At 44.2% G+C, this 27,452-nt stretch overlaps 1 protein-coding gene across 4 annotated transcripts in view; it reads right to left on the reverse strand.

Annotated features, from left to right (window-relative positions):
* Positions 1-4,652: 4,652 nt before the first annotated feature.
* The window catches only part of TEDC1 (tubulin epsilon and delta complex 1), a 168,944-nt gene continuing 146,144 nt past the window's right edge, over positions 4,653-27,452 (reverse strand). For all 4 annotated transcript variants that reach the window (XM_038414283.2, XM_043520461.1, XM_043520460.1 and 1 more), the window contains one exon: positions 4,653-5,962. In XM_038414283.2, the coding sequence (XP_038270211.1) occupies positions 5,588-5,962 (375 nt within the window). In that variant the 3' untranslated portion in view covers positions 4,653-5,587. The remainder of the gene's footprint in view (positions 5,963-27,452) is intronic.

Here is a 27,452-nt window from a genome sequence, read left to right on the forward strand (position 1 = left end):
GTAATACTTTCCTGCCCCCCATTTCCAAACAGGTGGAGAGAAAGGGGTTTGCTGCAAGGCCTTGATCAGTTTCACCACCCCCTTGTGGACGGGCAATACCATCCTGGAGGGGGCTGCTGCACTTAGCACATCAAACAGGGAGTCAGAGGGTTCAGCCAACTCCTTGGCTTCCAGCCCCAAGTTCTATACCACTCTCTTCATAGAATCATAGAATATCAGGGTTGGAAGGGACCCCAGAAGGTCATCTAGTCCAACCCCCTGCTCAAAGCAGGACCAAGTCCCAGTTAAATCATCCTAGCCAGGGCTTTGTCAAGCCTGACCTTAAAAACCTCTAAGGAAGGAGATTCTACCACCTCCCTAGGTAACGCATTCCAGTGTTTCACCACCCTCTTAGTGAAAAAGTTTTTCCTAACATCCAATCTAAACCTCCCCCTCTTCAGAAGCTCCTGGTGAGCCCCTGCATCATCCCAGAGAACCGCATGGGAAGGCCCTGCTATCGCCTAATTGGGCAAAAACAAAGATGATGAGGCGGGTATAGGGGGGTCTGCCAACTCCGCTGCCTCTGCCAAGGGAGCTTCAGCTGATGCAGGCTGTCCCTAGGGACCTTGCTCTGACTCTGCTTCCAAGTCGGCGGGCTGGAGCCTGTCGCTGACTGTCTTTCACATGCCCCTGGTACTAACCAGTGCCACTGCATCGGTTGGGGAAAACTCCCAGGGATTCCATAGATGCCAGAGTACCAGCCACTGGCCCTGGGGCCATGAGTTCTCAGGTGGCCCAGAGGGAAATGCCAATGCTCCGGTGGGTGACCTTGGCCTGCAGGCAGATCTTCCTCCTCACTTTCAAAGCCTGAAGAGGGGGAGACTTGTCTGGGGGACCAGGACAGTACTGATGCTGCCTGTCTACCCCGTTCCCGTCAGCCCTCTCCACAGACCTCTGCCAGGGACCTGCATAGGGTTGATGGCTCTTGGTGCCGTGACTCTGGTGACTGTCATCGTTGTTTGGCTGATCGGTGATGGTACCCTGGCGATCAACACCTCATACTTTGATAGCAGCGCCACTCCATGGGTCGGGAGTGAGAATGGGAGCGAGAAGATCGACATCTCGGAAACTGTCAAAGTGCCCACGGGGATCCGTACTGGCAATCCGGAGACCTGTGACGGGACTCCAGGGACTGGTGTCTTGACTCTCTGGAGTGGTGCTGTGAGTTTGGAGACTAACTCGGATGCTCCAAGTACCGTGACTCTGGGGACTGGTGACGTGCCTCCACAGGTCTGCACCACACAGCTGGTGATCGATGCTGGGATCACGGGGAACCCTGCCTAGAGTCCGGGGAATGATGCCTAGCACTTAGACAGGTAAGCCGATCTGTATCCGACGGCTGGTGGTGCTGTTCAGACAAGCGCTGGCGGGGCACCCCCTGCAGCAGAGACTGGTGCTGCATGGATGGAGACCACTGGAAGGGTTCTAGGGCGGGTATAACCCTCAAATGGGGCTGTCAGGGTTCCTTCCCCACTTTGAACTCTGGGGTACAGATGTGGGGACCAGCATGCAAGACTCCCTAAGGTTATTTTTACCAGCTTAGGTTAAAAACTTTCTCAAGGCACAAATTCCACCTTGTCCTTGAACAGTATGCTGCCACCACCAAGTGATTTAGACAAAGAATCAGGGAAAGGACCACTTGGAGTTCTTGTTCCCCCAAAATATCCCCTCAAGCCCTTACACCCTCTTTCCTGGGGAGGCTTGAGAATAATATTCTAACCAATTGGTTACAAAGTGAACACAGACCTAAATCCCTGGATCCTTGGACACTGAAAAAAAAATCAATCAGTTCTTAAAATAATTTTATTTAAAAAAAAAAAGAAAGTAAAAATCCCCTCTGTAAAATCAGATTGAAAGATAACTTTACAGGGTAACAAAAGATGCACAAAACACAGAGGAACCCCCTCTCGCCTTAGTTTCAAAGTTGCAACAAAACAGGGATAAATTCACAAGTTGAGAAAACAAAGATAAACTAATACGCCTTGCCTGGTTGTACTTACAATTTCTGTAATATGAGAGACTGGTTCAGAATGGTTTGGAGGACATGGATTGATGTCCGGTCCCTCTTAGACCCAAGAGCGAACGAACACAGAAACAAAGAACCCAGAACAAAGCCTCTCCCTCAACCCCCCAAGATTTGAAAGTATCTTTTGTCCCCATTGGTTCCTTTGGTCAGGTGCCAACCAGGTTATTTGAGTTTCTTAACCCCTTACAGGTAAGGAGGAATTTTAGGCTATCCTTATGGTTATGACAGGGGCACCTTGGTGGCCGACGTGAGCAGCACCGGAAGGGACAATATGTCCTTAGTGGCCTGAAAGGCCTCCAGCATGGACGGCACGGCCAGGTGCCGAGTGCTTCTGCGACTTCCCAGGGTGGCAGGCGGGTCTTGAAGAGGACTCAACAACTCAATGGATGCTGAAGCCTGGCCACCATCCACAGGGGAAGAACTGCCCCGTGCTCTCCTCCAACTCTCTCCTTCCCTTTACAGGATGTAGGCGAATACCCTCTCCTGATCTTTCTTTGCTTTTTAGCTGGTACTGAGGATAGGGATCAGTGCCAGTTGGCGGTCAGTGCCAGCAGTGCGCTCTGCACTGAGGCTGCAGTGCTTGGAGTGAAGGCTGATCTAGCCAGCTCTGAGGCTGGTGCAAGGGCTGACTCCATAAAGAATGCTCTAAGTCGAATGTCCCGCTCCTTTTTGGTTTGTGATCTGACGCTCTTACAAATGCAACACTTGTCACTCACATGGGTTTCCCCTAAGCACTTCAGGCAGCTTTGATGGGAATTGCTGACTAGCAGATTTTTTGCAGCAGTCTCAAGGTTTGAAGCCCAGGGATTGGGGCAAGCCCTGGCCCTAGGCTGAGTCCTGTATGGGACTAACTATTTCTAACTTAGGCACTAATAAACTGTACAAACTTTCTAAAAACTATCCACAAAAGATTCACAACTAGGCACAGTTGAGAAGGTAAGGAGGCAAGCCAAGGCAAGGAGACATTCCTGCACTGACACTGGTGGTAAGAAAGAATTGAGGGACAGAGGAGCTGGCAGCGCTCCTTATACTGGTGCATACGTGAGCCACTCCAGTTGGTGCCAGAGCTGGTCCCCTATGGATACCACAGAGGGAAAAACTTCCCGCCCCGGAGCATGTGGCAAGCACACACACCTACTATGGAATAGTACTCGAAGAAGCACTCGAAGAAGACCTCTCCACTCATGGCGATGGCAGCATTTTAAACCCACTTTAGACATTGTGCAAACGAGTACACGAGTACATGAGATGCAAGGCCATCGGAAATCAGGCCAAGAAAGTTAAACTGTCTAGCTTCATTGCCCGGGTGGTCTCAGGTGCAAAAAGTAACCAAATAGCATCAGTGGCACAAAGACAATTGGTTTTTCAGATGATTCCAGTTTTAACATTGCTAGGTGACAGTGCCAGCACCAGAAATAGTGGATTTAATATTTGTTCCAACAGCAGACCTTCAATAACACAGCTTGTTTGTGAATATGATTTGCTTGTATCATGCAGTAAATACAGCTGCCGAGGATTCTCTGTAGCTGTTTTTATAGCAACACAATTTTTACATTTCTCCAGAGAGGAAATAATCAGGGTCAAGCAGGGCACCCATGCTGAGCCAGTTCCAGTCTAGACTGAAATGGGATTGTCAGGGGAATATTAAAAACACATTGCATTGTAGCTACTGTGTACTGACAAATATTTGCAGTTAGGAAATGAGTTCATGTCCTGGTATTAAAACCAGAGTGATGATTGCTAGCTTAAGTGGACATAAGCTTGGCATACAACAATATGACAAGACTGGTGAGCAACAGGCTAGAGATGAGCTAGAGCTGCAGAATGCAGAACCAGCTCTGTGTAGGGCATTTGGACATGGTTCTGTGGGGAGTATCCCGGGGAGAAGAGTTTGGGGACATAAATATTAATACAATCATTCTCTCTACTTCTTTGGGGCTTACGCACAGAACTAAACTTTCTCTCAGCATCCGCTAGTTTCAAGGCCGCACCACGGTGAGCCCTGGCCAGAGCCCATGTGATCCCTGCCACAATAGCTAGATTACTCTACTAGTGCACTCAGGTACCCCAGTACATGGGAGCCCAGCCTCCAGCATGGCTCACAAAGGCTTCACACACCACTGCACCCCGCTCTTCTTTGGTCTGTGGGGAATATGGTACGACCTCCGTACTGAAGACACGGGTGGCTACACTCTGGCCCACATTATGCAAATGAGGTGCACTCCTGCGGTCTCTGGTAGGTTGGTGATATGGCTTTCAGTTGGGCCAAGGCTGGGCGCCCAGCTCTTGTTCTCTGCTGTTTTACACCTGGCATCATCATTGACACCTGTGCACAATGCATGAGAAATGCCAATGGTAGTGCAACTCAGCAGAGAATTCAGATCTGGCAGTGGAATGAAGAGTCAACCCTTGCCCCTCTCCCCCAACCTTACTTCATCTCACAACCATGATGATGCTAATACTTGAACATGATAATGTCCTTGAAAGCACTTTTACTTTTGGTTCTTGAGTCACAGGCCACTGTTAATCACCCAAACAGAAGAGCTGGGAGTAATGGACAGAAATCCAAACCAAGGTAATCCTGCTACTCATTGCAATTCACAAATGAAAAGCAAATTGTGTTTTTATTTCTGAAGAAAAATCACAAGAATAAAAGCAGTTTCTTACTGAAAGCAAACAGAAAGGTATGAAAAGCTACTGCCAAATGAAAGGCTTTACGTTCTGGGGGAGGGAAGTCTCCAGATGTAGACCATGGGTTTCTTAAAGCCTGGAATTTAAGGCCTTATTTCTATTTTACAGAAACATTCTCTAGTGAATATATAAATTATATTACTGTGCTTCATAACTGAATACAGTTTAATAAAAATGGGTGTTTCTATAGAGAATCTGATCATTTGAAGTGCATCATGCCTGTGTATATAGAAGATGTCACTTTTATTTGCTACTAAGCATTTTGTATCTGTTTTGTGATAATTGTATGTCTTCTGTGCCTTGCCACACAATATGTAACTAGCTGAACTAAACAGCAGCCTTTTCTGCACATTTCAAATAGCTTTCATTCTTGGTGCTTTGCATACCTTTCAGCATCGAAGGCCGCACTCATCTCTGCTCAGTATCTGGATTTTTATGAGTCATAAATATGCTCACTTGCTGGTAAATGTTGAATGCAATTAGTATTTCAGTCTGTAGATCTGCAAATACCGTGTGTCTAGAAACAGAGAGTTCTGAAAGTGAGCCTATGCCTGGCAGAAGCATCAGAAATCTACATGAAGGAGAGATTTAAAAACACCCCACACCCTCTAACACCTGCTGCAGAATTTAATTGGTAAGGTAAGTAATAAGGGGCAGCAGACAGAACCATTAAGAGTGCAGTGTTCTGGCCCCAGTGCATATTATAAAGAAGTGACAAATTTTGTTTTCAAGGCTGAGAATTAAAACCACATTCAGATCTTCATTTTACACGGTTTGTAAAATGTCTTCTGATCAAACAGCTCTATTCCCTTGTCCTTTCTTGATGAGAACTTATCTCTTCATAGGTGGGATACAAATCACTCCAACCAGCCCTTCTGCAATCACATCCAGCTTGTGTCTGCACTCTTCCTGCAGCCGCTTCAGCTCCCTCTTCAGAATGGCTTCTTCCATTTGCAGTTTGCTGATCACCTCTGTGGCATTAACAACATTTGTAATAGGCTCCTTCGATACCGAACTGAGGAAACCTTTTTTGCTAGCAGAACGCTTGTCTTTAAATACCAGCCTGTACGGACCATGCATTCCATTTTTTTTATGGGCACAATGGTATTTAAGATCTGATAGTTTTAGCTTGACAGCTTCTGTTATTGTCCTGGCAGCAGCACAAAACTCCCTTTCATCTGGTAGTATTCTCTCTCTTGATTTGACCTGTAGAGAGAAAAACATGGTCAGTCTTATGTGCAGAATTCCTCACTCCAGACACCAATGCAAAATGTCAAGGCTGGAGTGTGCTGTACTGGAAATTCTCTATTTTACGATCAAATGTAGCAAGTAGAAGCAGTGACTGAGCTCAGCATGTAAACCTCTGTGCTTTTAAGAATAAGAGACTGACAGATCCTCAAAGCCCTTGCTCCTCTGATGACTGACATATGGCAATTTCCTCTCCACTCCTTATGGCAGTTACAAAAAGCATGGGCAGTTTGAGCCTGGATGAGATGTGTGAAAAAACAGGCATGGCCTGTTTCTTCATTCACGCCTGTAGAAAGATGTGTAAAAAACACTACTATTGTAACAGGGTAGTGGGTAATGCCTCTTTTGCACAGGTGTGATTGCACAAAGGGCAGGACAGTGAGGAAACATGTCTGTGGTGAGAGAGCTGAGCCAAAGGAGGATTCTCTATACGGCTTTAATATAGGCCAACTGAGAATATTGTATGAGAGTGGGCTGTGTGTGATACTAACTGTGCTGTAACTGGCTGGTGATACGATATGATATGATATTCCAGATTTGCCAGTGGCCAAACTAATACAACATACACTAATGACTATGGGCCCAGTTCTCAAATGCATACAAAAATGAGTAACTTAACTCACATGAGCAGATCCACTGAAGTCAATAAGACTAAGTACACTACTCAAGTTACTCAAGTATGTGCTTGCAGCAAGGGGCCCTTCAACTACAGCTTCAGGCCTCCTGGTACCAAGGGGTGAATAAAGACTTTTAGGGAGATGCAGGCGGAGAGCAAATGCCCCTGCTGTTTACAACAGCTCCCCCAAATAGATTATGCATCACAAAACTAACATTACAGCATGTCTTCAGAAACTGCTCACACATTAGAAAAAGAACATGCAAGACTATGCAACAGTGTCACCTGGTGACTCCTGGCACCCACTGCAAATGGACCTTACACCTCTTATGACCAGAGTTTATCTTTGCCATGTTTCATTTGACTTGATTTCTAGAGTATGTGTTTTGTAATGGGAAAAGAGAGCAGGCAATAGCCCACTGCTCCCCAAGGTTCAAGAGAAGACATTAGTGCTCAGGTCTAGAAGAATAAAATTAAAAGGCCTAGACATACTATGCCTACTTTCAATTGTTCAAAGTTGGAGAGAGATCAATCCAAGAGCTTGAGTCTCTTCCTGTACTTACATCAGTGAGTCATTCAGTATAATGCATTTGGTTCTGCTGTTGAACTCTGTGCCTTCACGAGAGAGGACTCTTCAGACAAAGAAACGCATAGCACTCATTTGATGCAAATATCAAATCTTTGCCCTTTAATCAAAAAGCCTTTCTATAACACTCCCGCCTCAAAGCCAGGATTTTTTTTTCTCCACAACAAATGCCTAGCAGTCGAGTTTCAATCTAAGTCTCGGATACACTTACAGACACTCTTTAGTCCCTGCTCACTGTGGTTTGTTATTACAAAGAGCCCACCTACAGGAGTTGGGATTACTATATTTGATTCTGATTTAAGGCGCGTTGGCCTAATAGACCAACCACACCTCCCACGGGGTGGGTTTCCGGAAGAGTGACATTTATTTTCATTGGGCTAGACATCACCACATTCTTTCAGTAGATCATTTAATTACCTTCTGTTAAACAGTGTTACTTCAATTTGCAAATACAGCTGTATAGTATACAAACTCAGAGTTGTTAGGATATAGATATTCAGGTCTGTGTTCAAAGGCCTATACTTTAAGAATTTACGTGTATTCTTATCACTTAGCTAGTTATAGAGGTATAAAAGAATCAAAATCACTGTCTGCCAATGTAGGGGCCTTCTCTTACTGTGACAGTCTGAGGCCCTGTGCTTAGGCTAAGGCCTCTGGCTAAGTAGCAGAGGCAGCCATAAGCTGGGAAGCGACCGGTCACATCCTCACATTCCAAACTAATCACATTGAAAGAAGGAGCTATTGGGCTGTTAGGAATGCAATCCTGTCCTGATAGTGCCTATCGCCTCCAGAGAAAGGGAAGAGTCTAGAAGATGTAAAAGGAAACTTAGTTTGATAGCATCCTGTCTGGAAAGAACTCACTTATCAATAGCTGGGATGTGAAATCCTCATTTCTTTGTTGTTCTATCACTGTAGTCCCCATTTCCCTTTCGTTTGTCTGTAAAATCCATCTGGTTCTGTGATTGTTTCTGTCTGCTGTATAATGAATTTTTCTGGGTGTAAACTAATTAAGGTGGTGGGATATAATTGATTAGATAATCATGTTACAATATGTTAGGATTGGTTAGTTAAATTTCAGTAAAATGATTGGTTAAGGTATAGCTAAGCAGAACTCAAGTTTTACTATATAGGCTGCAGTCAATCAGGAAGAAAGGGGGGAATGGGAATGGGGAATAGGGCTGGGGGAATTGGAATCATGTTTTGCTAAGGGGGGGAGAAATGGGAACAGGGACACAGGCAAGGCTCTGTGGTGTCAGAGCTGGGAAAGGGGACACTAAGGAAGGAAACTGGATCATTGATTGCTGGAAGTTCACCCCAATAAACATGGAATTGTTTGCACCTTTGGACTTTGATATTGTTGTTCTCTGTTCATGTGAGAAGGACCAGGGAAGTAAGTAGGTGAAGGAATAAGCCCTCTAACGTCTGTACCTGGTGCCACTAAACAGTGTGGACACGAATAGCTACCTATAGATTCATTGGTTCTCATTACAGACGCCTAACTGATTTGCTAATTGTCTTGCTGCACATGACTGTGTCCCATTTTTCCCAAAGGGTGCCCATATCTCAGCTCAATAGGCCGTAATGATGTAATGAAATTTGGAAGAGGCCACAAGCAAAAATTAAAAGCAGATTCCTCCCTAAATGCAGTGTCCCCACAAAAGTAGCTGCAAGCATATGCAAAATATTTGAAAACAAGTCAATTTTCAAGTTAAGAAAAAAGTACCAGTGGGTAAAGGCAGGTACATGATGCACTCAAAAGTGCATGCAGCATGTTTAATATAAACAAGAGGAAATACTTTTTCACACAATGCACAATTAATCTGTGAAACTTATTGCCATGGGATGTTGTGAAGGCCAAAAGTATAACTGGGTTCAAAAAAGGATTAAGTGAGTTGATGGAGGATAGGTCCATCAATGGCTATTAGCCAAGATGATCAGGGAGGTAGCCCCGTGCCCAGAGCAACCCTAAACCTTTGATTGACAGAAGCCTGGAGGGGAAGACAGGGGTACAGCTCTCCAAAATTGCCCTGTTCTGTACACTTCCCCTGAAGTGCTGGTACTGGCCACTGTCAGAGAGAGGATACAGGGCAAGATGGACCACAGTCTGATCCAATATGGCCGTTCTTACGGTTCTAAAATTCTTATGCATGATAATCTATTTATCAATTTGTTCTAGGTTTCTTTGTGGCAATTCCCTCCACTTATATCATATGTATTACAGATGGAACAATAAGCTTGTGAGAGTTTCTGGCAGGTTTTCCATAAAGATATCGCTACAGAGAAAGAGTTAAGTTAAACCTCCCCATCCACCAGGATGTGTTGGTGTCAGCACTATTAATTAACGATAGCTAGTGATTTCTAAATTTCTCATAAAAAAAAGTGATGTGCATAATCGTACATGTCCTTTGGACTAGACTGAACAACCTTAACTATCATCTATCATAGTATGGGAACAGAAGTATAAATATTTAAGATGAAACAGCTAATAGGCCATTGAACTGTGTTCTGTGGCCACTACAGGATTACTCCCTGAAGCACATTTTCTAGCATTTTATCTAATCTACTTTTAAATAGGGCTGTCAAGCGATTAAAAACATAAATCGCGATTAATTGTATGATTCAAACAAATTAATTGTGATTAAATAAATGCTATTATATTATTGTTTAGCAGCGCGATTAAATATTTTAGGATGTTTTCTACATTTTCAAATATATTGATTTCAATTATAATACAGAATACAAAGTGTACAGTAACAACAAGGAGTCCGGTGGCACCTTAAAGACTAACAGATTTATTTGGGCATAAGCTTTCGTGGGTAAAAAAAACACGTCTTCAAATGCATCTGAAGAAGTGTTTTTTTACCCACAAAAGCTTATGCCCAAATAAATCTGTTAGTCTTTAAGGTGCCACAGGACTCCTTGTTGTTTTTGAGGATACACTCTAATACGGCTACCTCCTGATATTTGACATCATACAAAGTATACAGTGCTCACTTTATATTTATTTTTATTATCAATACTTGCATCGCAAAATACAAAAAAAATAGTATTTTTCAGTTCACTTAATACAAGTACTGTAGTGCAATTTCCTGATCTTGAAAGTTGAACTTACAAATGTAGAATTAAGTATAAAAAATAACTGCATTCAAAAATAAAACAATGTAAAACTTTAGAGCCTGCAAGTCCAGTCAGTCCTACTTCTTGGTCAGCCAATCGCTCAGACAAACAAGTCTGTTTACATTTGCAGGAAATAATGCTGCCTGCTTCTTGTTTATAATGTCACCTGAAAGTGAGAACTGGCGTTTGCATGGCATTATTGTAGCCTGTTGTTAGGGGGCTTATTCCTTCACCCACTTACTTCCCTGGTCCTTCTCTCATGAACAGAGAAGAACAATACCCGAGGTCCAAAGGTGCAAACAATTCGATGTTTATTGGGGTGAACTTCCAGCAAGCATGATTCCAGTTTCCTTCCTTAGTGTTCCCCTTCCCAGCTCTGACACCACAGAGCCTTACACCTGTGTCCCCGTTCCCATTCCTGCCCTTAGCCAAACATGATTCGAATTTCCCCACCCGCATTCCCTGTTCCCATTTCCCCCACGCACACACCCACTCACTTCCTGATTGACTGCAGACTATATAGTAAAACTTGAGTTCTGCTTAGCTATACCTTAACCAGTCATTTTACTGAAATTTAACTAACCAATCCTAACATATTGTAACATGATTATTTAACCAATTATATCCCACCACCTTAATTAGTTTACACCCAGAAAAATTCATTATACAGCAGACAGAAACAATCACAGAACCAGACAGAGATTATTCAGACAAACAATGGGGAAATGGGGACCACAGTGATAGAACAAACACAGAAATGAGGATTTCACATCCCAGCTATTGATAAGTGAATTCTTGCCAGACAGGATGCTATCAAACTAAGTTTCCTTTTACATCTTCTAGGCACTTCCCTTTCTCTGGAGGCGATAGGCACTATCAGGACAGGACTGTATTCCTAACAGCCCAATAGCACCTTCTTTCAATGTGATTAGTTTGGAATGTGAGGATGTGACCGGTCACTTCCCAGCTTATGGCTGCCTCTGCTGCTTAGCCAAAGGCCTTAGCCTAAGAACAGGGCCTCCGACTGTCACAGTAAGAGAAGGCCCTTACACCGGCAGACAGTGATTTTGATACCTCTATAACTAGCCAAGTGATAAGAATACACCTAAATACTTAGAGTATAGGCCTTTACAGACAGGCCTGAATATCTATATCCTAACACCGGTGTCACAAGATATGTACATGCCAGATGTGCTATAGATTCATATTTCAGAATAGCAGCTGTGTTAGTCTGTATCCGCAAAAAGAACAGGAGTACTTGTGGCACCTTAGAGACTAACAAATTTATTAGAGCATAAGCTTTAGTGGGCTACAACCCGCTTCATCGTATGTCCCTTCATGCTTCAACCAACATTCCAGAGGACGTGTCCATGCTGCTGATGGGTTCTGCTCGATTACGACTCAAAGCAGTGTGGATTAATGCATATTCATTTTCATCATCATGAGCAGATGCCACCAGCAGGTTGATTTTCTTTTTTGTGGTTCAGGTTCTGTAGTTTCCGCATCAGAGTGTTCTTCTTTTAGGACTACTGAAAGCATGTTCCACACCTTCTCCCACTAAGATTTTGGAAGGCGTTTCAGATTCTTAAAACTTGGGTCGAGCGCTGTAGCTATTTTAGAAAAATCTCACACTGGTACCTTCTTTGCATTTTGTCAAATCTGCAGTGAAAGTGTTCTTAAAATGAACATGTGTTGGGTCATCATCGGAGATGGCTATAACATGAAATATATGTCAGAATGCAGGTAAAACACAGAGCAGGAGATATTCAATTCTCCCCCAAGGAGTTGAGTCACAAATTTAATTAACACATTTTTTTAAACGAGCATCATCAGCATGGAAGCATGTCATCTGGAATGGTGGCTGAAGCACAAAGGGGCATACGAATATTAAGCATATCTGGCATGTCAATTCCTTGCAGTGCCTGCTACAAAAGTGCCATGACACCGCTTGTTCTCACTTTCAGGTGATATTGTAAATAAGAAGCGGGCAGCATTATCTTCCGCAAATGTAAACAAACTTGTTTCTCTTAACGATTGGCTAAACAAGAAGTAGGATTGAGTGGTCTTGTAGGCGCTAAAGTTTTATATTGTTTTGTTTTTGAGTGCAGTTATGTAACAACAAAAATCTACATTTGTAAATTGCACTTTCACGATAGAGATTTCACTACAGTACTTGTATGAGGTGAACTGAAAAATGTTATTTCATCATTTTTACAGTGCAAATATTCGTAATAGAAAATAATATAAAGTGAGCACTGTATACTTTGTATTGTGTTGCAATTGAAATCAATATATTTGAAAAGTAGAAAAACATGCAAAAATATTTAATAAATTTCAATTGGTTTTCTATTGTTTAGAAGTGCAATTAAAACTGCGATTAACTTTTTTGAGTTAATTGTGTGAGTTAACTGCAATTAATTGACAACCCTACTTTTAAATATTCCAAGCAATGGAGCCTTGAAAATTGTATTTATCCCTCTCCATAATAAGTTAATAACACCCTTTAATCCCTCTCCCATACCGAGACTGGGTGAAATTCTAGCCCCCTTGAAGTCAATGGCAGAAGTCCCATTTGATTTCAACACTGCGAGGATAGCACCCAATGCACTTATATCAAGCCTTTCATCTGATTATTTTAAAATGCTCTGCAGATAATTAATTTATCCTCTCCTCACTCCTGCAAAAGTGAGCAATAGCCCCATTTCTGATATGAGCAGTGAAATCAAGTAGCAAAAGTCCCTTAGAACAGTGATTCTCAAAGTGGTGGTCAAAAGACTGGTGCCGGTCCGCAAGCCATCACCTGCCGGTCTGCGCGCACATTGGAAAAAAAAAATGCTGGTCCCCCACATCTGATAGCTTGAGAAGCACTGCCTTAGAACACACAAAGTACTTTATCAATGCAGAGCCTTTTCTAAGTTGGTCCCTGTGCTTGTTAAGGGGTTTGTTCAAGTACAGAGGAGAGGGACTTGGTCTTTTAAAAAACCAAAAAAACCAAACCAAAACAAAAGAACACCCCAAAATACCAAAACACACACACCACTATCACAAACACTGATAGAAGAAAAGGAGTACTTGTAGCACCTTAGCCCTGGTCTACACTAGGCGTTGAGGTCGAATTTAGCAGCGTTAAATCGATGTAACCCTGGACCTGTCCACACGACGAAGCCCATTTTTTCGACTTAAAGGGCTCTTAAAATCGATTTCCTTACTCCATTCCCAACAAGGGGATTAGAGCTGAAATCGGTTTTGCTGGGTCGAATTTGGGGTACTGTGGACGCAATTAAATGGTATTGGCCTCCGGGAGCTATCCCAGAGTGCTCCATTGTGACCGCTCTGGACAGCATTCTCAATTCAAATGCACTGACCAGGTAAACAGGAAAAGGCCCGTGAACTTCTGAATTTCAATTTCCTGTTTGGCCAGTGTGGCAAGCTGCAGGTGACCATGCAGAGCTCATCAGCAGAGGTGACCATGATGGAGTCCCAGAATCGCAAAAGAGTTCCAGCATGGACCGAACGGGAGGTACAGGATCTGATCGCTGTATGGGGAGAGGAATCCGTGCTATCAGAACTACGTTCCAGTTTTCGAAATGCCAAAACATTTGTGAAAATCTCCCAGGGCATGAAGGACAGAGGCCATAACAGGGACCCGAAGCAGTGCCGTGTGAAACTTAAGGAGCTGAGGGAAGCCTACCAGAAAACCAGAGAGGCGAATGGCCGCTCCGGGACAGAGCCCCAAACATGCCGCTTCTATGATGAGCTGCATGCCATTTTAGGGGGTTCAGTCGCCTCTACCCCAGAAGTGTTGTTTGACTCCTTCAATGGAGATGGAGACAACATGGAAGCAGGTTTTGGGGACGAGGAAGACGATGATGAGGAGGCTGTAGATAGCTCACAGCAAATAAGCGGAGAAACCGGTTTTCCTGACAGCCAGGAACTCTTTCTCACCCTGGACCTGGAGCCAGTACCCCCGAACCCACCCAAGGCTGCCTCCCGGATCCACCAGGCAGAGAAGGGACCTCTGGTGAGTGTACCTTTTAAAATACTATAAAAGGTTTAAAAGCCAGCATGTTTAATGATTAATTTGCCCTGGCATTTGTGGCTCTCCTGGATATACTCTCAAAGCCTTTGCAAAAGGTTTCTGGGGAGGGCAGCCTTATTCCATCCACCATGGTAGGACACTTTACCTCTCCAGGCCAGTAGCACGTACTCGGGAATCATTGTAGAACAAAGCATTGCAGTATATGTTTGCTGGTGGTTCAAACAACATCTGTTCTTTAGCTCTCTGTATTATCCTCAGGAGAGTGATATCATTCATGGTCACCTGGTTGAAATAGGGTGCTTTTCTTCAGGGGACATTCAGAGGTGCCCGTTCCTTCTGGGCTGTTTGCCTGTGGCTGAACAGAAATGTTCCCCGCTGTTAGCCACGCGGTGGGGGGAGGCAAAATGCGACCTTGTAACAAAAGCACATGTGCCATGTATGTAATGTTAACAGCAAGGTTTACCGTGAAAGAGTGTACCCATTGTTCTATAAAATGTGTCTTTTCAAATACCACTGTCCCTTTTTTTTTCTCCACCAGCTGCATGTGTTTCAAGGATCACAGGATTTTCTCCTTCCCAGAGGCTAGCGAAGATTAGAAGGTGAAAAAAACGCACTCGCGATGAAATGTTCTCTGAACTCATGCTGTCCTCCCACACTGACAGAGCACAGACAAATGCATGGAGGCAGACAATGTCAGAGTGCAGGAATGCATAAAATGACCGGGAGGAGAGGTGGCGGGCTGAAGCTGAGAGGTGGCGGCAGCATGATGAGAGGAGGCAGGATTCAATGCTGAGGCTGCTGAAGGGAAAACTAATATGCTCCAGCGTACGGTTGAGCTGCAGGAAAGGCAGCAGGAGCACAGACCACCACTACATCACCTGTGTAACCAACCGCCCTCCTCCCCAAGTTCCATAGCCTCCTCACCCAGATGCCCAAGAACACGGTGGGGGGACCTCCAGCCACCCAGCCACTCCACCCCAGAGGACTGCCCAAGTAACAGAAGGCTGGCATTCAATACGTTTTAAACTTTTAAAGTGCGGTGTGGCCTTGTCCTTCCCTCCTCCACCACCCCTCCTGGGCTACCTTGGTAATTATCCCCCTATTTGTGTGATGAATTAATAAAGAATGCAGGAATGTGAAGCAACAATGACTTTATTGCCTCTGCAAGCGGTGATTGAAGGGAGGTGGGGAGCATGGTTAGTTTACAGGGAAATAGAGTGAACCAAGGGGTGGGGGGTTTCATCAAGGAGAAACAAACAGAACTTTCACACCGTAGCCTGGCCAGTCATGCAACTGGTTTTCAAAGCTTCTCTGATGCGCACCGCACCCTCCTGTGCTCTTCTAACCGCCCTGGTGTCTGGCTGTGCGTAACCAGCAGCCAGGCGATTTGCCTCAACCTCCCACCCTGCCATAAACATCTCCCCCTTACTCTCACACATGTTGTGGAGCGCACAGCAAGCAGTAATAACAGTGGGAATACTGGTTTCACTGAGTCAGTAAACTGCGCCAGCGCGCTTTTAAACATCCAAATGCACATTCTATCACCATTCTGCACTTGCTCAGCCTGTAGTTGAACAGCTCCTGACCACTCTCCAGGCTGCCTATGTATGGCTTCATGAGCCATCGCATTAAGGGGTAGGCTGGGTCTCCAAGGATAACTATAGGCATTTCAACATCCCCAATGGTTATTTTCTGGTCTGGGAAGAAAGTCCCTTCCTGCAGCTTTTGAAACAGACCAGAGTTCCTGAAGATGCGAGCGTCATGTACCTTTCCCGGCCATCCCACGTTGATGTTGGTGAAACGTCCCTTGTGATCCACCAGTGCTTGCAACACTACTGAAAAGTACCCCTTGAGGTTTATGTACTCGACGGTTTGGTGCTCCAGTGCCAAGATAGGGATATGGGTTCCGTCTATGGCCCCACCACAGTTAGGGAATCCCATTGCAGCAAAGCCATCCACTATGGCCTGCACATTTCCCAGGGTCACTACCCTTGTTATCAGCAGATCTTTGATTGCATTGGCTACTTGCATCACAGCAGCCCCCACAGTAGATTTGCCCACTCCAAACTGATTCCCGACTGACCGGTAGCTGTCTGGTGTTGCAAGCTTCCACAGGACTATTGCCACTCACTTCTCAACTGTGAGGGCTGCTCTCATCTTGGTATTCTTGCGCCTCAGGGCAGGGGAAAGCAAGTCACAAAGTTCCATGGAAGTGCCCTTACGCACGCGAAAGTTTCGCAGCCACTGGGAATCGTCCCAGACCTGCAACACTATGCAGTCCCACCAGTCTGTGCTTGTTTCCCGGGCTCAGAATTGGCGTTCCATCGCATGAGCCTGCCCCTTAGCACCATGATGCCCACATTGCCAGGGCACGTGCTTTGAGAGAAGTCTGTGTCCATGTCCTCATCACTCTTGTAACCACGCTGACGTCGCCTACTCGTCTGGTTTCGCTTTGCCAGGTTCTGGTGCTGCATATACTGCTGGATAATGAGTGTGGTGTTTAATGTGCTCCTAAATGCCAAAGTGATCTGAGCAGGCTCCATGCTTGCCGTGGTATGGCGTCTGCACAGAAAAAAGGCGCAGAACGATTGTCTGCTGTTGCCCTGACGGAGGGAGGGGCGACTGACGACATGGCTTACAGGGAATTAAAATCAACAAAGGGAGTGGCTTTGGAAGAAACTGAGGATATAATTCAAGGATAGAACTCAAAACCTCAAGGATAGAACTCAAAACTGGGTTTAGCAGGCCGTTGATTTCACAGAGCGAGGGAGGGAGGGAGGAGAAAATGAATAGAAAACAAACCTGGTCTATTTCTTGTTTTGAGCCACTTCATCTATCTTTATACATCTTGCTGGCAGCAGACTGTGCAGTACGACCGCTAGCCATCGTCACCTCCTGGGTGCTATGCAGAAGACAGTGCAGTATGACTGCTGGCCATCATCTTCTGCTAGCTGCAGATTAAAAGACAGTGCACTGCTGGTAGGAGTCAATCGCCAGGAGACGAAACAAGGGAAATGACCGGGCTGAGTCACTCCCATGTTTGCCCAGGCGCCCGGTTAAAAGAATGCCCAAGACTACGTCGATGATGGCTACCAGTCATACTGCACTGTCTGCTGCCAAAAGGCAATAAACTGCTGCTGTGTAGCAATGCAGTACCACGTCCGCCAGCACCCAGGAGATATACGGTGACGGTTAGCTGAGCGGGCTCCATGCTTGCCATGGTATGGCATCTACACAGGTAACTCAAGAAAAAAGGCGCAAAATGATTGTCTGCCCTTGCTTTTACGGAGGGAGGGAACAGGGGCCTGATGACATGTACCCAGAACCACCCGTGACAATGTTTTAGCCCCATCAGGCACTGGGATTTCTACCCAGAATTCAAATGGGCGGTGGAGACTGCAGGAACTGTGGAATAGCTACCCATAGCGCAAAGCTCCGGCAGTCGACAGTTGCCTCGGTACTGTGGACACAGTCCGCCGACTACATGCACTTAGAGCATTTGTGTGGGGACACACACACTCAACTGTATAAAAATGCTTTCTACAAAACCGACTTCTATAAATTTGACCTAATTTCGTAGTGTAGACATACCCTTAGAGACTAACAAATTTATTTGAGCATAAGCTTTCGCGAGCTACAGCTCACTTCATCAGATGCATTCAGTGGAATGCATCCGATGAAGTGAGCTGTAGCTCATGAAAGCTTATGCTCAAATAAATGTGTTGGTCTCTAAGGTGCCACAAGTACTCCTTTTCTTTTTGCGAATACAGACTAACATGGCTGCTACTCTGAAACAAACACTGATGAATTCCAGAACGTATCTTAGCTAAATGAATGTCTGAGGACCAATTTTCTCACGCATTTTGAGGAACAGATCTGAAAAAATAAAGAATTCATGTGCTATTTGGTCACCTCCCCCCCACTGTATGTGTTTAAACAAGATGTGAAGTCTGTACATAGGGAACTTAACAATATGGAATACTGGAGGAGAAATGCTCCTATTACTTATATAAAGTGAAGTCCCCAGAAACTAGAGTGCAAACCATGTTATTTTGGAATGACAGAATCATGCAGGACATTTGCTGGCCTGGACATTTTCTAAATGGAACACTTGTTTTTTCATGCTCTTTACTAACCAAAAGGAAAGAGGTTTTTTTTTTTGTTTTTTTTTTGTTTTTTTTTAACTGTTATGGGTGACACACGATACCTTTACAGGACTTCTTGGAATATCTTGTCCATTCCAGTAGAGAGAGCATGAATTTCAAATGATTAGAGGAATGTTTAATTTTCTGCCATGATGCAGAGCCTGCTGTAATGATACAGACAACACCATATTCTATCTGCTAATCAGCCAAGGCAGCAAAGCTGTAACAAGAGTTCTATCCATTCTACCATGGGAAAGGCCCTACATATTTATTAGTAAAATGCACCTAAATTCTGCAGCAAGGCCCCTACTTTCTGGGGCAGTATTAAGTGAATTCAAAAAGAGAGGTTTTCAAAGAATTAAATATGAAAACAGATAATGCAACCAGCACAGAACTACTCATGTTATTTATGACTGGGAGGGATTAGGAAGGAAGTTTGGGTTTTTTCCCCTTTGAGGTGGCTGAAGTCTTTGATAATGCGTAGCCTGGGTGGCAAAGTCTATAGCCATGGAACTGCAGAATGCTCTAGTTGCTGTCTAGAGATTAAAGAAAAGGAGTACTTGTGGCACCTTAGAGACTAACAAATTTCACTCTATACGGCTAAATTCAGTGCCTTGCATAATGACAGGTTTCAGAGTAGCAGCCGTGTTAGTCTGTATTCGCAAAAAGAAAAGGAGTACTTGTGGCACCTTAGAGTTAGTCTCTAAGGTGCCACAAGTACTCCTTTTCTTTTTGCGAATACAGACTAACACGGCTGCTACTCTGAAACCTGTCTAGAGATTGTACTGGTTAACGGGCATGAAGGTGAGTTACCTGACCTTAAAGTAGTTTGTTTCTCTCTCTTTTTACACCTTAGGCACTCAAGGCAATTTCAGCAGCCTTTTTTTGTATATTTAGTTAATTGCTGCTCCTTAGGCTCTCATTGTCTCTCATTAGTCAGCAAATCCTGTTATTCTGGAGTGAAAACAATCTCAGCAGACCACTTTATATTAAACAAACATGTTTGAAGAGATAAGGATCCTCAGCATTTTAAATCATCAGAATCAGATAAGTAGCTCATCTAGTCCAGAATTCTGTAACCCAAAGCTCTGCCTTTCAATTTAGATCTTACCAGCTGTAACTGAAATCTACCATGAGCTATGCAGTGCAGTATGACAGCTGCTGTGCATCCTCTCTGAATAAAATAAAGTGACAGTCATAGTTTCTACATTTCTAGAGCCCACTTCACCCAAAGGAGTCCAGAGTGCTTTCAAGAACCATACAGAGAATACATCAATTAACAGTGACACACAGCCACCCCTGAAATGGAGCAAAGCATGTGCTGAACAGCTCACAGTGATACTTTACAAGAGATTAGTATAGGAAAATAGAGAAAGAACAGGTTACAAAATATTTAGATAAGTTAGATGTATTCAAGTTGGTAGGGCTTGATGAAATTCACCCTAGGGTACTTAAGGAACTAGCTGAAGCCACGTTGGAACTATTAGTGATTATCTTTGAGAACTCATGGAGGACCGGTGAGGTCCCATAGGGCCAGAGGAGGGCAAACATAATATATATCTGTAAAAAGGGGAACAAAGAGGACCTGGGAATTACAGACCAGTCAGCCTAACTTCGATACCTGGAAAGATACTGGAACAAATTATTAAACAAGCAATTTGTAAGAACCTAGATGAAAATAGGGTGATAAGGAATAGCCAAGATGGATTTGTCAGGAACAATTCATGCAAACCAACCTAATTTCCTTCTTTGACAGGGTTACTGGCATAATGAATGGGTAGAAATAGTGGATGTAATATACCTTGATTTTAAGTAAGGCTTTTGTCACAGTCCCACATGACATTCACATAAGCAAACTAGAGAAATCCAGTCTAAATGACATTACTACAAAGTGAGTGTACAACTGTCTGAAAAAAGGTACTCAGAATAGTTATCAACAGTTTGCCGTCAAACTGGGCAGGCATATCTACCAGGTTCCACAAGGGGTCTGTCTTGGGTCCTGTACTATTCAATAGTAGAAGAGGTGGAATACTGTGTCCAGTTCTGGTATCCACAAATTCAAGAAGAATGTTGATAAACTGGAAAGGGTTCAGAGAAGAACCATGAGAATGATTACAGGATTAGAAAACCTGCTTTATAGTGATAGACTCAAGAAGCTAAATCTGTTTAGCTTAACAAAGAGAAGGTTAAGGGATGACTTGATCAGTCTGTAAGTATCTACATGGGGGTCCTTCAAATTAGCAGAGAAAGGTCTGACAAAATCCAATGGCTGGAAGCTGAAGCTACACAAATTCAGACAGGAAATAAGGGTAACTAACCTTTGGAACAACTTATCAAGGGATCATGGTGGATTCTCCATCACTGACAATTTTTACATCAGGAGTGGATGTTTTTCTAAAAGACAAGCTCAAGGAATTATTTTGCGCAGTTCTCTGGCCTGTGCTATGCAACAGGTCAGACTAGATGATCACAATGGTTCCTTCTGGCCTTAGAATCTATATTTTACTGCTTTCCTCTAGTCTAATTTTAAATGATTTTTAAAAATCCACAGCTAATTAAATCTTTTACATTAATATAATCACTGAACGAATATTAAAATTTGACCACTTCCATTGGAATACTATTCCAAAGGCTACTATTGTTTAGTGAGGAAATGTTCCTGACAGCTTAAACTTTCTCTTCTTAACTTCATCCCTTGACTCCTCTAAAGCCCCTTGTACCACTCTCTAAAATAATTCCTCTCCTCTTTTGGTGTTTGAACTCTTCAAATTCTCATAGGTGATTATTACAGGTACAAAAGAATCGCCATACCAAATCAGATCATCTAGTCCAGCAATCTCTCTCTGACAATGGCTGTTGAAGAGGCTTCAGCAGAATGTGTAAGGAGCCCCACAGCAGACAACAAATGAAATACCTTTCCCAAAATGGAAGTTTCTCCCTACTCCCATCAGTTGGTGACTAGTTTATGCTTTGAAGCATGAGGATTTATAGGCTTTGATCCTGTCAACATTTGTGCATGTGCTTAACTTTACTACCACAAACAGGACTACACATGCTAGTGAAGGGACACAAATGCTTGTTTGCAGGATCAGGGCCATATAGCCCTTCTAAAAACATTTTTTATCCTAACATAACCCTGGATGTTCTCATTATCCATTGTGACAGGGTCGGGCCAGATGGCTACAGGAGAGTGATCCTATTGGGATCCAGGAAGTGGGTGGGCAGAAGCCCACCCACTGCTAAAGGGTCCCCCCCCAGCCTAAGGGGGTGGATCCACAGGACTTGGAAGCCAAGTGATTTCGGGATACAACTAATAAAATAACAGGAACAGGAGCATGGTCAAAGGGTCAAACAAAGGGAACCTGACGGGGACACCGAGCAGAGAACCCCGGACAGCGCCCACTGCTCCTCAAAGGCATCAAGGGAGATAGAAGGCAGATATATTAGCCCTAGATTAAGCAGGTCCCTTTCCCCTGGATATGGTAACAGGGGAGGCTCCAGAACAATCACGAACTTGCTGGAACCAATTAAAGCAGGCAGGCTAATTAGGACACCTGGAGCCAATTAAGAAGCTGTTAAAATCAATTAAGACAGGTGTTAGGGGCTTATTCCTTCACACACTTACTTCCCTGGTCCTTCTTGCATGAACAGAGAGCAACAATACCTGAAGTTCAAAGATGCAAACAATTCAATGTTTATTGAGGTGAACTTCCAGCAAGCATGATTCCAGTTTCCTTCCTTAGCGTCCCACTTCCCAGCTCTGACACCACAGAGCCTTGCCTGTGTCCCTGTTCCCATTCCCCCCCTTAGTAAAACATGATTCCAATTTCTCCACACCCATTCCCTGTTCCCATTACCCCCTTACTTCCTGACTGACTACAGACTATATAGTAAAACTTGAGTTCTGCTTAGCTATACCTTAACCAGTCATTTTACTGAAATTTAACTAACCAATCCTAACATATTGTTACATGAGTATTTAACCAATTATATCCCACCACCTTAATTAGTTTACACCCAGCAAAATTAATTATACAGCAGACAGAAACAATCACAGAACTAGACACAGATTATACAGACAAACAACAGGGAAATGGGGGCTACAATGATAAAACAACACAGAAATGAGGATTTTACAACTACATCTATAAAGACATAAGGGTTTTCCAGCTGTGTCTATTGATCAGTGAGTTCTTGCCCGACAGGATGCTATCAAACTAAGTTTTTTTTAAATCTTCTAGGCTCTTCCCTTTCTCTGGAGGTGACAGGAATACAATCCTGTCCTGATAATGCCTAACAGCCCAATAGCACCTTCTTTCAATGTGACTAGTCTGGAATATGAGGATGTGACCGGTCACTTCCCAGCTTATGGTTGCCTCTGCCGCTTAGCCAAAGGCCTTAGCCTAAGAACAGGGCCTCAGACTGTCACAGTAAGAGAAGGCCCTTATACCGGCAGACAGTGATTTTGATTCTTTCTTTTATACCTCTATAACTAGCTAAGTGATAAGAATACACCTAAATTCTTAGAGTGTAGGCCTTTACAGACAGGCCTGAATATCTATATCCTAACAACAGGCAGGCTAATCAGGGCACCTGGTATTAAGGACCTCATTTTAGTCAGTGAGGGGTGCGCATGGAGCTGAGAGTGAGGGGGCATGCTCCTGGAGGATTGAGGAGTACAAACACTATCTGGAATCAGGAGGAAGGTCCTGTTGTGAGGATAAAAAAAGATGTTGGGAGGAGGCCATGGGGAAGTAGCCCAGGGAGTTACAGCTGTCACACAACTGTTACAAGAAACACAGTAGACAGCTGTGATCCACAGGGCCCAGGGCCCTAAGCTGGAACCCGGAGTAGAGGGCGGGCCCGGGTTCCCCCCATCCCTCTTCCCTCTACTGGATGTAAGAGGAGTTGACCTGGACTGTGGGTCCCAGCAGAGGAGAAGGTCCCTGGCTTGTCCCCCAACCCACTAGGTGGATCAGCAGAGACTGCGGGGATTGTTCTCCTTCCTTTTCCCCATGCTGGCCAGTGATGAGGTTAGCTGAGTGAACTAGCAAAAGTGGCCAAACTGAGGGCTGCCGTGAACCTTTGAGGAGAGCAAATCCGCCAATAAGCGCAGGACCCACCAAGGCAGAGGAAGAACTTTGTCACACCATATAAATACCTCTTTTTCTAGTATCCTGATAAGCTCTTTTCCTCAAATGAGGAAGTTTCCTCAAGTGAGTCTACAGCCACATCATGGACTGTATTCTACTTTTATCATTTTTAAAATTTGCTGCTTTTCATTGAACATTCCTTTGGTCTTGTTGCATTAGAGATGGTAACTAGGAGCACCTGATTTCCTCCTCTAGACCATTTATTATTTTCCCATTTCACCTCTCCTAAAATACACAGTCCCAGTCTTTTTAGTCTCTCCTCCTAGCAATTGCTTAGACAAGCTATACATTTAGCTCTTTTAATCTTTCCCCAAAAATCAGCTCTTCTAGCCCCTTATTAGTTTTTGCTGTGCTTTTCTGAACTCCCTCATTTGTCTGCATCTTCCTGGTAATGTGGTGCCCAGAACATAGTGTCTGATCCTGAAGGGTGCTGAGAGATTTCTGAGAGGAGCTGAGTTGCCTCATCAGCATTTATTAAACCAGCTCATGCAGAAAATGGTTCTTTTCCAGCTAAGCTCACATTCATCCTGCTTTTACTTACACAGAACAGGGTCAACATGTGAGATATCCTGAAGAAGCGCTGGGATTAGGCACCACCATATGACATCATTTAAATCATTTTCAATAACAACTGTAAACCTTCCAGCTGCAGAATGACAAGTTCACATCTCCGCGTGTTTAACAGCATTGCATAAGGTAACCCGAGTACTGCAGTGTGTAGCAGAGCACCCTTTGCATCTCACAGTTGTGCATTTGAATGCTGATGCTACTAGCTAAGGATGAAGTTTAAATCTGAGCAGCAATGCGGGTCTTAGAGGACTGGGGATGGGTGCATTATAAAAACTTAGATAAATGGATGTGGGAGGGGAAGGTGTTAGCATTGGAAACTGAGGATTTCCAGACTTAGACATGGAGGTCTGAATATTCTAACTTACTGATTTTCAAATATTTCTGTTTAATAACTACAATGTTCAAATCATATTGGTTTAAATTAACTGATAAGTATTTTCAACATGGATTCTGCCTTACAGTTGGTGTCTAGGAATTTTTTTTTTCTTTAAAGAAAAGCTCCTGGAATGTTATTTCTATTTCTTATTGACATTATTTTTAATTATTTACTCAAAAATTATTTTAGAAGAGAATAAAGGAAAGTTCTTACACCTTATGACAGCACACACATCTAAACCAATTTCCTTCATGTGTGTTTAAACCACCCTGCCCCATCCCTCCATTTATATGCACAAGGCACATATGCAAATGCATAAACTAGTGCTGAGCTGGGGTGAGGGAATAACAAGATGAGTCACCATGAACAGTGTGTATACAAAAACTCTGGCAGACATTCCACTCTTGCTCATCTAAGAAGCTCTGAATAGCTCTTCCAAACTGCAGACCCTTCATCCTGCCACACTTTTCAACTCCCAGTCCCTAGTCAAGGCCTTGCTCTTAATCTTTAAAGGCCCTCAACAAGTTGGAACCTGGCTACATAGGAAACTGCTTCAACAACCCACCATAACAGCTCCATTCCCCTGAGAGAAAGGAGCAAAGTGAATCCAGGACAAGGCTTGCCAAAGCCAGAAATACAGGGAGTCAGTTGAGAAGTCCCTGCCTCTGGCACAATTTACAGACCAACAACAGAGTTGAGAGCTAAGCATTTGCTGAGCACCTGTAAGAAAGCCTTCCTGCCATAACTGAAGAAATTACAGCAACAAGCATGAAAGAAGATGGAGGCAGAAGTAAACCTGACAAACCCAGGAAAGGGGGAGAGTAGAGTCCACTAAACAACTCAGCGCAAACACTATTTGCTATAAAAATGGGCTCCCTAGAAATACCACAGACAGATCAGACAGCTATGTGAGGAGGAAGGCCTCAAAAATTATTCTACTGCAATCAATTTGTGGGAGAAGTGTGATACAGTAAAGACACAACTTCACATTAATGAGCTGTAAGATATGCAAAAGTTCATATAGGCTTATACATTTGATTTTGGATTATATTACCTCATATTATTTTATAGTTGATTGTTTTATTTCACAAAGCAGAGAAGTATAAAACAAGCAGGAAAGTTCCTTTTCGAAAATTCTCAACCTATTTTCTCCCAAAAGAGGTGAGACCAAGCTAACAAAAGCAAGAGACCTGGTCATAAACCTTCTCTCTCCTGGCTCTCCTGCAATAATCACCACTGATTATTACTTTGTTGGTCACCCATAAGAATTTGTATTTTGCTTTCTAAAATGCTGACCAGATTTTACTCATTCAGGGGCCTAGCTCCTGCGGAATTAGCCATGCCTGGTGCTGGGAAGCTGTGCAGGGTGCAGAGCTACTCTGCAGAAACTATTCCAGCCCATGGCCCATTCAAGGTGGGAAGGTAAGAAATGACTTGCAAAGCGGCAGATTTCCTTTCCTTCAGTCTAATCCAGTTCCATTCCCTATGCCAGGGGTGGACAAACTTTTTGGCCCGAGGACCACATCTGGGTATGGAAATTGTATACCGGGCCATGAATGCTCACGAAATTGGGGGGTTGGGATGCGGGAGGGGGTGCGGACTCCGGCTGGAGGTGCGGGCTCTGGGGTGGGGCCAGAAATGAGGAGTTCAGGGTGTCGGAGGGGGCTCCGGGCTGGGGCAGGGGATTGGCATGGGGGAGGGTGAGGGCTCCGGCTGGGGATGAGGGATTGGGGGTGCAGGAGAGTGCTTTGGGCTGGGACCAAGGGGTTCAGAGGACAGGAGGGGGATCAGGGCCGGGGTAGGGCATTGGGGTGCAGGAGGGGGTCAGGGATGCAGGCTCCAGGTGGTGCTTACCTCAAGCAGCTCCCAGAAGCAGCAGCATGTTCACCCTCCAACTCCTACATGGTGGTGTGGCCAGGCAGCTCTGCGCGCTGCCCTGTCCACAGGCATCGCCCCTGCAGCTCCCATTGGCCGGGTACCACGGCCAATGGGAGCTGCGGAGGCAGCGCTTGGGGCAGTGTTAGCATGCAGATCCCCTTGACTGCCCCTACATGTAGGAACCGGAGCTGGGGACATGCCAATGCTTCCAAGAGCCGCGTGGAGCAGAGCAAGCCGCTGACCCTGCTCCCCAGTGGGAGCTCAAGGGCCAGATTAAAATGTCTGGAGGGCCAGATGTGGCCTCCGGGCCGTACTTTGCCCACTCCTGCCTGATGCACATGCACAACAGAGTTTGCACTGGTTCTGCTGCACTGGACTCTTCAGCCCTACAGGGTGGCCTGTATTTCCCTAAATACTCTTTGATGGGTGGGGAGGAAAATCTCACTACATTTTACCCGAGATTTGACTACTGACCATTTCCAACATTTATTTGAAAGACAAAATAAAAGCATCATCTGAGGACAAACCCATGCTGTCAACAAAGGCATCTGAGAGATGTAATTCTTTTCTCAAGGGCAGAATAATATCATCCACAATTTGCTTGTTAAGAGAGAACTGGTTTTAATTTTAACAAGGGAGCAAAATGGTTGATTAAAGCTCCATGCTATCTATTTAAGCAACAAAAACAAGATAATAAAAATTAGGCCTTCTTTCCTCCCCACGTCCCTTAACAAGACTTAACTCAAAGCCACAACAAATGCTCTCTCTCGTTTGCAGATTTTCAGCACCGCACAAATTCTGGAATAAGTGTTTAACCAGTGATCTTACTAACACAAACTCCAAGAGGTGAATCAAAATTATTTGAAATCCAGAATGTGCTTAGACTTAAGTTAGGAAGTATTTGTAAAACTTTATCCAAATTCATGCTTTTATTTAACTTTCTGCTCTTACTCATTAATGTCTCTGAA

Source organism: Dermochelys coriacea, chromosome 8 (genome assembly GCF_009764565.3).
Source record: "Dermochelys coriacea isolate rDerCor1 chromosome 8, rDerCor1.pri.v4, whole genome shotgun sequence".
NCBI lineage: Eukaryota > Metazoa > Chordata > Testudines > Dermochelyidae > Dermochelys > Dermochelys coriacea.